The sequence below is a fragment of the Chelon labrosus genome, assembly GCF_963514085.1.
Source record: "Chelon labrosus genome assembly, chromosome: 23".
NCBI classification, from domain to species: Eukaryota; Metazoa; Chordata; class Actinopteri; order Mugiliformes; family Mugilidae; genus Chelon; species Chelon labrosus.
Window position 1 is genome coordinate 16,971,737 of NC_140356.1, and position 13,389 is coordinate 16,985,125.

Genomic DNA, 13,389 nt, shown 5'->3' on the forward strand with positions numbered 1-13,389 from the left:
CTGGTCTGCTCATCTGCAGCAGCACACAAGTACACAGAGGGCAGCCAAAAGCTTCCAAGCAAGAAGTTAGTATTCCAGGACTCACGGAGCTTGAATAATCATTAGCTTCCGTCACTGCAGGGACAATGGAAAATGAATTATTCGTGCAGCGGAGGCAGGGAGAACCGAGAAGCAGAGTTGCAGATACAGATTTTAACTTAACTTAAAGTGCAGGTAGGGAGGAGTGGGCACATTGTTATACCCTCCACTGGAGCTTAATGGCTTCCAGATGGGACTAGACCCCCATAGCACGCCATGCCCACTTAACCGACTCCCAAGTGTTCAGCGCGGTTACCTGCTATGATCCCATCCATTTGCTCCAAGGCTGCTGCCAACATGTCGCTGGCGTCGGACATCATCTTGCGCTCGATGAATCTTGAAAGAGAAAAGGGAGACGAAGGAGAGAAGACGAGATGAGAAGGGGGAGAAACGGAGAGGGGAAAAAAAAAAAACCATAAAAGGACTTGGCCGGAGCCGAGACAATAAAATATAACGCCGCGAATCCAAACGCGCCACAGACAGGAGGTTTGTTACGGTGGTCAGGAGTCGGCGGCTACGTCCGCAGCTGTTGTTTATTTCTTGGTAGATTTTTAATCTAGACTGAGGTATTATAGTAGATATTTGTCAGGCGCTACCAGTATCCAGTAACATGTCAGCTGTGGTAATAAAAAGCCTGGAACTTGGTCATTACATGCGACACCAAGCAGGCGACCAAGAGCCACTTCCTCCAAGTAGGAAGACAAATTAGCAAGCTGGTTATTCGTCAAATTAACTGTAATTAACGTGCGCAGCAAAACAGACGCCTCACAAAACTGCAGGGCTAACTCTGTTTTTAAAGCGACGGGATAGAAAAGCTTGCGCCATTTGAAAAATAAACCTAACTGCGTTATCACTAATCCTGTTAAACAACAAGGTCTCATTCTTCCTTCTCAAATGACGCCTGCATCGTATTAACCCCGCCGCCCCCGTGCCAAGAGAAACCCGGGGGGGGCCGCCTCGGAGACAGAAAACACAAAGTGATCTTCAGGAGTTGTTACCCAGAAGGCCTGATTTCCGGACAGTGGGCAGTCACGGGTGCTCATGGGCAGGCTCTCCTGTGCGGAATAATGACGCTATTCTCCAGGGGGTCCCGGGCCTCGTATCGCTGGCACGCCTGGCATCTCAGAACTTCCAAAACAAAGCTGGACAGTGTCCCCGTGACTGCTGAATTCAAACACTTATCACATGCCTCTCGTTTACTTACTTCGGCCACTTTATCACTTCAAACTAAATCTGATTTGAAGGGATAGTAAACAGCTTGAGCAGCTACGGCAGCAGAAAAACTGTGCCTCTTCTTGTTCAGCCATCCCAGGGTAGCAGTGGTCGGGGTATAGACTATATACTTTGCTTCATTTCCTCCTTCTCTGGGGTCAAAGTGTCACACCCAGTAGGGTAAGAAATGAGCATTAAGAGACTAATTAAACCAATGACCTCAGTGTGTGAGTTGGGGGCCGGGGGCTGCGGTTAAAACAAGGAGTCTTAAGTGTTGCCTGATTTCCACTACACACTGAAAGGGGGTGTAACTTTCTCTTCCAAAATCCTGGTTATGCAGACGCCATTACTGGCCAATAAGCGTGTTGTGAATACTTCAGATTTGAAAATAAACCTGTTTTCTAATTAAACTTTAAAGTTCCCGAGGGGACTGGGACTACGAACGTGTTTTCCTCAGCAGGTATTTCCGTAGTTTGATGGAAAACCATCCCTCACTCCCACCAGGGTGAAAGCTGTATTTAGTCAGCTGCTTGACTTGAACCCCATGGGAGTATCCTAAAGCTTGTTCCTTTCTCCAAACTGTCTTTTTGTTGTAAATCCAAATATTTTCTCTCTCTCTCTCAATGCGAGCACTGAAAGGAACCCAGTGTGTAGCTGGCTTGGTCCCGATTTAACCACAACTAAGAGCATTTTTGTGTTAGCGTAGTTGAGGCTAATATCTTGTGATAAAAGCCATTTCAAACCTGCTATTATGACTTTCATGAGAAATCTCGACACAAACGCGTCAGTCTGGGGTCAATTTACGTCACAGTCAGAATAAGCATCAAACAAAATCAATCTTGTGCCGGTTCATGCAGCAGAAAATTCACCCGCTCGAAACTAGACTTACAAAACTAGACTCTTTAAAATGCCAAGACATTTTCCACTTCTGCATCAGTGACGATCAGGTCATCTGTAAAAGAAGAAACCCTACAAATAAGAGCCCACCTGTCCAGCCAAGAGGCCAGTGATTGATGACGTAGTAGGAGTGAGCGCTGCACACATTCCTTAGCAGGTCTTGTCCAAACTAAACGCCTGGTACTGACATCCCCGCTGACCTATTTGACCCTCCACATTAAATCCCCCTGAGGTCTGTATTCTGTCAAAAACAAAGACATCTAAACTGACAAAAAGAACAAATAATAGGCCAACGAGCCACAAGTGTAGTGCGTGCGTCAAGGATAAAGCGAGCGATATTCCGAACCGTCAACAAATAGGATGAAAAGACCAAAGCCTGCAATGAAGTGATCTTAATAACAAGCCTCGTCTGTGCAAGCAAGAGCCTGAAATATCTATTCCTCTGCGCCATTGAGCTCTATTGTTGTCCACTGCAGTTTGTTTTGGCTACACACACACACACTCCATCCTGCTGCTGTAAATGCTCGCCAGAGGTGTGTTCTTCCCCTCAACAAAACGTCCCAATTTTCATTTTTCAAAACTGATGATTCTGACAGTGTCTTGTAGGACTGGACTGAACGGGCCTCGGAGAAATGTTTAAATGTTTATAAGTCAGGACACGGACGTCGCCCTGAGGTTTCCTGGGGAGTGGTTTTGAAACTCAGTGTGGTGTCTCCGGGCCTTTAACATCTTTGAATTGTTAGATACTGCCCTACTCTCTGCAATTCAAAAATGGATAAAGAGGTAGAGCGGCGGAGTGGCGCTGAGGTGAACATTGAGGCAGAAAGCTGGGAATGCCTTTAAATCTAGATATACATTTTTTAAAGTGCGTTAACTTTGAGGCCTATGGCGATTTGAGTGTTTTTGGCAATTATTACACCTTCAGAAATCCTTCAGTTTTGTAGCTCATAAGCATCCAAAGCTAGAGTCAAAACCAACTTACATTAATCCCATAGCCTAGAATCTAGACGCGCCCCTAGCGGCAGCAAATTACATTTGCTTCCAGGGTCAGTCTAGTTACTCGCCGTTGACTTGAGATTTCGAAAAATCCAAGATGTACCGGACCAATCACGAGTCGGTGGGCGGGCTTAACATGAGGACGACTGACCTGCGAGAGAACTATGTCTGTCTCCTTGTTGAGCTTTACCGTCTTCTTGCAGGACGAAGGCAGAAGCATCAAACGAGGTGAAAGTCATTATAAATCGGGTCATGTCGAGAGCTGTAGTTACACGAAGGGAGTTTTGGTCGGTTCTGTACGCGCCAGCATGCGGGTAAGCGGTAAGCGACTTGGACTTGTTTTACTAGCGTTTTACTGAACTATCTTGCGACAAACTGTGACATTCTTGACATGTAAAATCATTTTTTATTCTGAAAAACAATATATGTATAATCCAAGGCACAAGTCGATCGGGACCAGAAAATAATTTATCTTTCGCCACAGACTGCCGTTCATATTTTTTCGAAAGATAGGTCCCATGGAGGCAATCGGCTCTCTATAAATTCCGTGAATTACGCGGGAATTCCCCATCCTGGTCAATGACTACATGAATGCTGGACCGTCAAGTGGCAGAAAGTTAAGACAGGTATAACAGAAAGATGGATCCAAGAAAAGTAGTTCTGTAGAGGCAAACTTTAGAAATATTTGACTCTAAGAACATAAGGAGTACACTTCAGCTTCTAAGCAGGACTCTTACAGATGGAAAATGTGCTTTGGAAACTGTAAAACAGGCTTGGGTTTAAAAAAAATATATATAAAAATACATATTTCTAATTCAAATTGATCTTGTTTTGGCAAATCCTCTGATCAATACATGCCCTTTCTTTCTTGCATCCTCTTGTAAATACCTTGAGAAATCCTGCCGCGGTCTCAGAGACTGGTTTCACACAACAAATTTCACAAGACAAGGAAAACCCAAAACATGGCGGAAGCAACTCTGAGACCACCGTCGGATCTATGACAGCTGACAAGATTTAAAAACTATGACAACAGAGAAAGAGCTGCGCAAAAGCAAAGCCACATGCGAGATGTGCCAACCAGAGGTAAAATATTACAGTAAGATCACAAATGTCTCTCAATCAGAAGCTGAAATCTCTAAAAGCATTGATGATAAATCAGTTTGAGCTGCATTGGGACCTTGTGAATTGGTATTAAATCAAACGAGGAAATCTGTAATGATACCCAACCCCTAGTTGCAAATGCTTTACTTTAAACTTTAGGTCATTCGTAGACAATCGCTGTCTTCTGTACAAATACATCTGACAGAAGCTGTACTATTTTAACAGAAAGAATCAAAGTTGACTTTTCTAACGCTGAGCGGCGGGTTTTAACGTCAACCAGATGCCCCGAAAGAGATAGAGAGGGGGGAGGAGGGACCGGCGACCACGACCTTGAAAAGAAAACAGGGCTGGGGATCGCTTGACCATACACTCAACTATACGCCCCTCCACCGCTGCCTTGTGCTCCAATAACCTACTTCCAGCTGTGGCACAGATGTGCGTTTCAGGACTGGACTGGCTCATTGTAGTAAACGGGAGTAGCTGAAGCAGTAGTAGTACGACAGCGCAATTAGTAGTAGAAGTCAGAGTTTAGACGAAGCAGTGGTTATTTTCTTGTGGAGGAACTGTGGAGACAACAAGTTTAAATAAGTTACTTTCCATTTGTTCAAATCAATGCTGTAATTTCTCCATCCATACAGACTTAGTGCAGCTCATAAACTCACAATAAACTAATAATTGGAAGCTAACTCTGATACCCAGACAGACAGAGCTCATTTCTCTGTATGCCAACATTGCTGCCGCTGCTCATAACGGTCTCCAGTGGCATTTGATTTTTAACTCAAGACATCAACTTATGTCTTGAGTTAAAGGAACAGTATGTAAGATTGTGGCCAAAACTGGTACTGCAATCACTTTCAAAATACTGTAGAACGGTGTATCCCCTCCAACCTCCCCCCTGACTCGAGGTTGCCAGGTTACCGAGGTAACGTTAGGCTACTCAATACGTCTCAATTACGTTTCACGTTGCCATAATCGACGTGCTAATGTTGTTTTCCTCGGCGTTTCAGCATAATGACAGAGAAACGGGCTCATAATGCATTGCTAATGTTAGCAATGACGACTCGCCGTTTTTATTTCCCAAACAATTCCTTACCTTTTCAATTCGATGACCCACCTCCTCTGTATGCGCAAACGTAACGTTACTTTGCACGAACATGCATAACTTTGTTCGACTGTCGTGAATATTTTAAATGTCCATTTACATTATGTACAAGTAAGTTAGCCAGGAGAAAATTAGCAACGTTGGCGTCTGTCTTCAAATTCTTCTCCGTTTTCAGCCGTCTCCATCTTTCAAAGGCACCTCCGATACAAATCCTTGTTTTATTTCGGACTTTGTCACGACGTAGTTCGGATTCATAACGAGGTCTTTTAGGTTTCGTAACGTTATACATGTTTTATCCGACACGTTCGTAGCTGCAGCTGCGGTAACTAGAGCAGAGCTGGCAACCCGGATGACGAAACTCTACTGACTTCGTGATTGGTCGATAGGTGGAGGGTGGCGCCTCAGGCCAAAACACAACATGACAACATCAACATCAGTTGAGGGCTGTAACTTTCACTTTTAAATGACAATATCCTGGCCGGACCACTGTTGTCAGTGGTATAAGTATTTGAAATGAACATGATTTCTTCATGTCTAGTGACATATCAGGGCCATTTTATGATTAATTGAAATACATTTCTTACATACTGTTCCTTTAAGGATCAAGAGAAATATGATAATGTCAGACTTCATTAATGCATCCAGAAAGCCCCGAGCATATTTGTGTTTTAGACTTAAGAGATATCAGTCCTCCTTAGACGAATGGAAGTTTAAAGCCCCTCGTACATTAGTAGATGTAGTAGTAGTAGTAGTAGCAGAGGCAGAAAGAACTGCAGTAATATGTGCAGTAGAAGGAGGAAACCATTCAATAAAAATTGTCGTTAGCAGATTAATTACACCTGTACTTGTAGAAGTGAAACCTGACCTGGACGTCTGGAAGTCAGTCCCACGTTACGGCCACGGCTCCAGCCAGACACCCTCTCTTTGTTTACCCTTTCCCTTAAGAGACGCCCAGACCTTAAGAGATTTTTAGTCTGTGACGGCTCAGGCTTTAAACTAGCGCTTTACGTCTCCCTTTAAACAGCAGAGGTCAAACTAACAAGCTAGTCTTTGTCTTCCAGGGGGCTCACATGGTAGCACCGCGACGCTGATCCCAAGTTACTGCACTTTTTCCACGTGGCCTCAACTACATCACCGTCAGAAATCACATTGAAGGGGAGGAAAAAAAATAGAGAAGGGGGCTGGAGGAAATGAGTAACATCTCAGCATGCCAAGAAAAACTGCATTTCTTTCCTTTTGTTATCAGGATCTTAAAACTGAAGAAGCCCCCCGAGTCTCAAGTCTTCTTCGTAACATTAGTTCAAATATGCTGCTATAAAATGTAGTGAGAGCTGAAGCTGTAAACAGGGACCGAACTAGAGGCATCCCTACGCTCAGGAAGACCTTCACTTTGTCCTGTCAGGAAGCGCTTCCTGGCACATCCTGGAGAAATGTCTTCCTCTAACTCAGAAGCTGCAATCTCCCTGTAATCCCAGTCTGCTAAAAGCTGGAGCCACACCAGATAATATATTACTTCAGTCACATCATACGAGCCTCAACTTTCCCCAATTTAGAGAGGAATTCATTCAGCCCATATATATATATATATATATATATATATATATATAAAACCGAGCCTTTAATTATGTTCATGTGAAACAAATGTTTCAGATTAACGTAATATCTTAATTTAATTTCACAACGACGTAAACACCCCGATATATCAACAAGTGACAGATCTCGTCTTTCAAAATGCGCCACAACGCGAGTGCTGTACCAAGAATGCGAGGAATGCAAACGCGTCAAGAAAAAAAGGTGACTGAGACAGAAAGGCCTCTGTCGACTCTCTGGATATTTGGCTTCTAGAAAAATAAAGTTTTAAAGCTAGAGAAGCTTCAGGGGCCGAGCCGTGTTGATCTTTGTGCAGGCCGAGCTCGCTGCGAAGACAAATAGGGGCTGATGATGGACTTTGTCTTCTCTTTACCTGACTGAGCAACAAACAAACGTGATGGCCGCCAAGAGATTAGATTGATTCGTCTCTTCAATAATCACTTAGCAGTGTGAAAATGTGTTTTTATGATGCCACTGTACACACTAGACTTGGCCCTGAAAGAGCACCAGCATGGATTTTTTGGATGAGCTCTGCAAGGATATAAATATGGTTATCAGACAGAGAGAGAGGGGGAATAAAATCCTTTGTTATGATTTCAGCTCTCTGCCTGGAAGCAGAGACAGGATCAGAAGTAGGCAGTGAGCGGTGGAGGGCTGCCAGCAGGTCATGCAGCGCCTCGGGAGGAACTACACAGGTTTACCCAAACAAAAGGCCTGCACTAAGACCGAGACTGACAATGAAAGAAGCCGACGCTGGACCAGAAGCAGCTTTAAAGTGCTCCTGGCCGCCGTCGCTGCTGCTTTTTCTAAATGACGCTGGGCGCCAAAGAGAGCCTGGCCTGGAGGTTCATGACAGTGATTCACGATTTGGCTTTCACATCTGTGGACATGTGATGCATAAATAAGCTGCGGTGCAATTTGAAAGAGGCCTCAGACAAAATTAGCATAATTTAACACAGTAAGAGAATCTAAAATGAAGTAAATTTGATGGAATATTAATAAAATGTTGTCATAACTTTTGTTTATATGGCATTTAATATAAATTTGGGTAGATTTTTTTTGTAGAGTTGCAAGTGTATGACACAAGTTACTTAAAAAATAAACATTACAATAATAATTAAATAATTCCTATGGAAGTTTTTACTGATAACTAAATCATTTTACTTCCGGTGGTGTTAAATATACATTAAAACTACAAACTAATTTAATATTTAAAAACATAATCAAAAAATAGAGAGCTAAATTCTTACATTAGTACGTTAGCTAACACAAACACATACTATTTAGCTGAGATATGTCCAATTTCTACCGAAAATAAAAGAATTTTAGCTTTTTTTTCCATGCTAGGTTCAATACTATTAACGTTAAGCTAGCACTGCAACCTAGCTTGAATAAACAAACCGTTAACGGCTACTCTCGGTTAAAATCTACACAAACTTTGGTGAACTTACAGTTTTCGACCAAGGAAAAAAAATAAAAATGTTAACGACGGGAACCTGCAGTCTCCGGTAGCCTTAATCCAAACACTTTGAGGAGCTTTTGTTTTACCGGAGCTTCATGACTGGCGTTCACCTTCCCATTGAATTTCTCTGTGAAGTGAAGTTTTCGTCCCAAGTAAAAAAAAAGCCGAGCACGGCGCGCGTCAAGCTAACGGCCGGAAGCTGGGGGCGGAAGTCGCTCCGTCCTTCAGAATAAAAGCATTAAATAGAACTACAGTTCTGGTTAATTCTAGGTCTTATTTCCGGTGTCACTGTTATTATAAATAAAAGAAAATTTAACTTTTTATTCTATCACAGAAAGTTGATACTGTTAAAAAAACTATTATAAGGATTTTTATGCAGTTTAGGTAATTGATTACAGATCAGATTTATTTATATATATAAATTCCTTCCCATCCTGCAGAGTTTTTACATTTACTTGTTTGTAAGAAGGTGCATATATGTCTGTACAAATGCAGCTTTTATAATTCTGCATGCAGGAAAAGGTTGCACACACAGAAATGAGAAATGCACGCTGTTTGGCTGCATTAAAACTGGCTGCTGCTATTTTAATAAAGATTAAAACGTCACTCAAGCTTGAAAAATCTGAAATCAACTTTTCACCATTTTTTTCCCCTGTTTATGTAATATTTTTATTCACTGTCTGGTGAAACGCGCTAGATATCTCAATTTGCGTGACCTTTCTTATTTCGTATTTTCTAACTTCTATTTCCTAAAAACCAAATTGTCTCTAGATGATTTGCAGAATCCGGAGACTTAAATCACAGCGAGCACTAAGGTGAGGGTGATAATGAAAAGCTCCCTTTTAACAGGAAGAAAATAGCTTCTCTTTTTCTCTCTCCCTGAGGAGAAGAGAGAAGAAGACTTACAGGTGATGCATGAAACAAAGTGAGCTCAATAGTGGCTAGATAGATAGATAAAGCCAGCGTTCAAACTATATAAATAAGGCCTGAAGACACTGGCAAACTACATATATCGCATACATTTATTATGGCAATTAAATCTGCAGCTATTAAAGACTTTAAGAACAAGAAAAGAAGCTAATCTCTGCGAGGGCGGGTCACCGAGGAGTTAGCTGGGCTATAATAAAAGCGGTCAGTGCGTGGGCGGATGGGAGAAAATTGAGTTCAAATCACATTACACCGTGTGCAAATGAAAAGCCCTAATCTTAGCCATAAATGTCACATTCATTTTCAGTCAATTGTAGACTAATCACCTGTTTGCATCTCTCCTTATATGTATGTTCAGGCCGTTCAACCAGCAGGTGGAGTAAGAGGTGTTTTCATTAGACTGAGGGAACGTCCAGTATGTTTTCTATATGACCTCGCTCTGTAATAAATTAAGCGTGCCTTCTTTAGGCGTGAGGTAACAGACTGGCCCTGTAGCACAAGATTAACCGACGGCAATTCGTCTCCCTGGCTGAAAACTGGAGACGCTCACGGTGCATTATGGTGTTTGATTTAACGACAGTTTAAACAGCTCCCACAGAGAAACAAGGTGATAATGGTGCAGCAGCCTGTGGCGCAGTGTAATGACTGTGTGTTATACTTAAACATGTACCCCCATTATTAGAGCAGACCCCTGAGCCCCTCGCAGATTCTTCTTCTTTCTGTACACTATTTGAGATTCTGAAACATTTTTCCTGAAAAAAGTGTTTACACTCCGTTTTGAAATCTAATTCCTTTCCATATATTGCTTCATCGGCTGCATATTAACTGAGGTTCAACAAAGGGACTGTCGGCTGGTGTTACTTTGCAGCTTCTTCGTAATGAAAAACATCACAGAGCGCGGAGGTGAGATACTGGAGACCTAGAGCCGATATTAGGGGATTAGTCAGGCGGATAAAAGCTATTTATTTTTTTAATTATGGGTTTCAAAATCATCTCGAGACTTGACATTAGGAGTTGCACCGATCTAAACTTCTTGCCATTATTCTATTTTACGGCAACGTGAGCCATAAAGGGATTCAAGTAAGGCTAAAAGTTTGTTGACGATAGCGAGCACTAAACTTTATAGTGAGAAACCTTATCAAAGAAGCTGTATTTGTCATTATACGTAGATTCCTCTCAGGAAGAACTGATGCTGACTTTGAGAGAATAAGTTCTGCAGCATTAAATCCACATTACATTCCTAACTTAAGCAGACACCATCGTAGCTGGGAGTGTTTTCCTTGCAGCCCCCACTACTTGTATGTAAGAAAAGCTGAGCCCCCACAGTTTGCACACAAAAGCATTAAGAGCGTCTTTGCAGTGCATGCAGCGGTGATCCACAATTCTCCAGGCAAAGGCGCATGTGTGGTATCCTCCAGTCCAAGCTAGAATAATCTGTTATAGTGTAAATAGAAGTGGGTCCCTGGAGGGGGTTGTGAAGTATTGTCGATGCACTGTAGGACCGTCATGGGTTTAGGTTTATGGTGCACAATATGGCAGAAGGTTTGTGACCATCTGAGGGCCCCTTGGTCGCTTGGTTTGCCTGTCCTGACGGTGCCCTAGACTGCATGATGCGCTTTGAGCCAAAAACTGTCAGTAGGCAGCAATGCATTCTGGTTAAGTGTCCCAGCCTGGTGTAGCTACACTCGATTTGCAATTCAGTATATAAGTCTTTCTGTGTGGAGTTTGCATGTTCTCCCTGTGTCTGCGTGGGTTTTCTCCGGGTACTCCAGCTTCCTCCCACCGTCCAAAGACATGCTGGTTAGGTTCATTGGTGATTCAAAATTGAGTGTGAATGTGAGTGTGAATGGTTGTCTCTCTGTGTCAGCCCTGCGATAGAGACCTGTCCAGGGTGTACCCCCCCCCCCCCCCCGCGACCCTTCACAGTACAAGCGGTTACAGAAGATGAATGAATGAATGTAAGTCTGGTTTCATTATGGGGTGTGTTTCAAGCGAAAACCTCTGCACACAATTGGATAGTCCTACAACCAATCAGAGCCGTTTTGTGTCTGGTGGAAGCCGGGCACTACCTCCTCCCTGTGATCCTTGGCGCCCCCTCCTCCTCGACCCCCCCTTGAGGGAACCACAGTGTTATTTTATCAATTAAACCCAGAAATAAATCTCAGATAGTTTTCGTCTGAAGTGGTTTCGCATCTTGATCAGAGGTGGGAAAATTTGCAGTGAAACCGAATTTTGAAAAGTCTTTCGATTGGCATATATTTCTTTTCTGGATTTATTTCTGCATTGAGTGAAAATGACTTCAGCGGGAGGGAAATGTCACTCGCTACCCATTAAGACGCGCCTCGAACACACTGTCCTCCTCTAATGGCAGCCTCTGTGTGTCTCCGAGGACGTAAACTAAGCCGTACTTCAGCGTGTACGGCGGCGTATACTGTATGCTAATTGAGCTAACAGCTGACTTTCATAAGACGTGTTCCTCTGAGCCTCAGTCCCTCTGCACCCCATCGTACACCAATCATAGCAGTAAAAGCAATCAGCATTTTTCCCCCCTCTCTGTCTTCAGTGGTTTTTTTTGAGTACAGCACTTAACAGTTGATGAGATCCTGAATAAGTGCTGCACTTGATTGAAATTCTGACACTTTGATCGTTTCTTTTGTCTTTTTTTATTGAAGGGAAATTACGCAGCTGAAAGATTTAACTCTCTAGACCAGGGGTGTCAAACTTATTTTAGCCCAGGTTGATCTCAAGGGGTCGGATCAAGCAAGATAAGAGCGTATTAACCTATAAATTACCACGACTCCAAATGTTTCCCTTTGTTTTAGTGCAAAGAAGTTCATAATAAAAATGTGTACATTTATTGAACTGTACTGTTTCAAAACATGTAATGAACAACCACATTTTTTTAAGATGTCCACAATGTCCACAATGTCCACAACTCTTACTAAAAAAAAATGTGAAACCTAGGATATAGTTGTTTTTTATGTAATTTTTGCAATTACTTCCCTCGGGCCATGTTGGACCCTCTGGAGGGCCGCTTTTGGTCCCCGGGCCATATGTTTGACACCCCTGCTCTAAACATTCCGGCTTCATAAAAGTGTTTTGCCCATCCAGCGGCACCTCTGGAGACGGCGTCCCAAAGCATCCTGTCACACAGCGCAGTGATTTTAGTGGCCATGGCAACCCCGTTGCTTGGAAGTACCCATACAAGCCCCTAACAATTTTTTATTTCTTAGCGGAGGTGAGGGAGCCCTGGAAAAACACGGCTGAATCGATGTCAAGTTGCCCCGGCTTGAGCTGCAGGGTGAGGCTCCAGGCTCGGGTCGAGTGTGCTCCTGCTGGTGCACATTAGCCGATGTGGAAGCACTCAGGTTACTGAAATGTCTGGCAGTGCAAACAGAAATCATAATTCACCTGCAAGCAGAGAGATCTCACAGGGATGCAGAAAATAAAATCTGTCTCACAATCAATAAGCAATCACAATCCAGGGAGAATCCTTACTTTTGGTCTCTGCTGCAGTATTGTTGGATAAATGTCAAACTCTACAGACAAACACACGGTATCCAGAGTGGAGGACAGCTGGAGGGGGGCCGGCCTCTACTTGACCGTCCACTGCTCTTATGGGAAGTCTAATAACTACAAACGCTCAGTGGAGGCCTGAAATGGATGCACAGGGACATGCTGTGTAAACACGGACTTCACTCCTCTCGCTGCGGTCGTCTCTCTCTCTCTCTCTCTCTCTCCTCTTATGAGATGCCTTTCATCACACCCTGCACTGCAGAAGCTTTCTCTTCTCCCCGGAGGGAAATGGAAAGAAACGACAGCTACTATGTCAAAGCTGGTAGCAGACAACAAGCAGTTTAAAATCACTTTATGTCCCAAAGCGTCCCGAGCTCGGAGCGGCGACGGATCATTCTTAGCAGGTCGTGTTTGTCTGTTTAAAAACCCAATTAGCAACGTCAGTTCTAATGCAGCCAAAGTGTGTTCAGTGATTAAAGACCATGTGGGTATATTAATGCTGGTGGAG

General features: G+C 43.2%; 1 protein-coding gene across 2 annotated transcripts in view; it reads right to left on the reverse strand.

The window, feature by feature from the left end:
- The window catches only part of LOC311508831 (liprin-beta-1-like), a 26,669-nt gene extending 18,095 nt beyond the window's left edge, over nucleotides 1–8,574 (reverse strand). The window contains exons 1-2 of one of the 2 annotated variants that reach the window (XM_084573815.1): nucleotides 8,428–8,574; nucleotides 335–414 (exon numbers count right to left, since the gene is read on the reverse strand). In XM_084573815.1, the coding sequence (XP_084429941.1) occupies nucleotides 335–398 (64 nt within the window). In that variant the 5' untranslated portion in view covers nucleotides 399–414; nucleotides 8,428–8,574. Of the gene's footprint in view, nucleotides 1–334; nucleotides 442–8,427 lie in introns of those variants that run through there. The other variant, XM_084573816.1, reaches the window with a different exon arrangement.
- Between the last annotated feature and the right edge of the window lie 4,815 nt (nucleotides 8,575–13,389).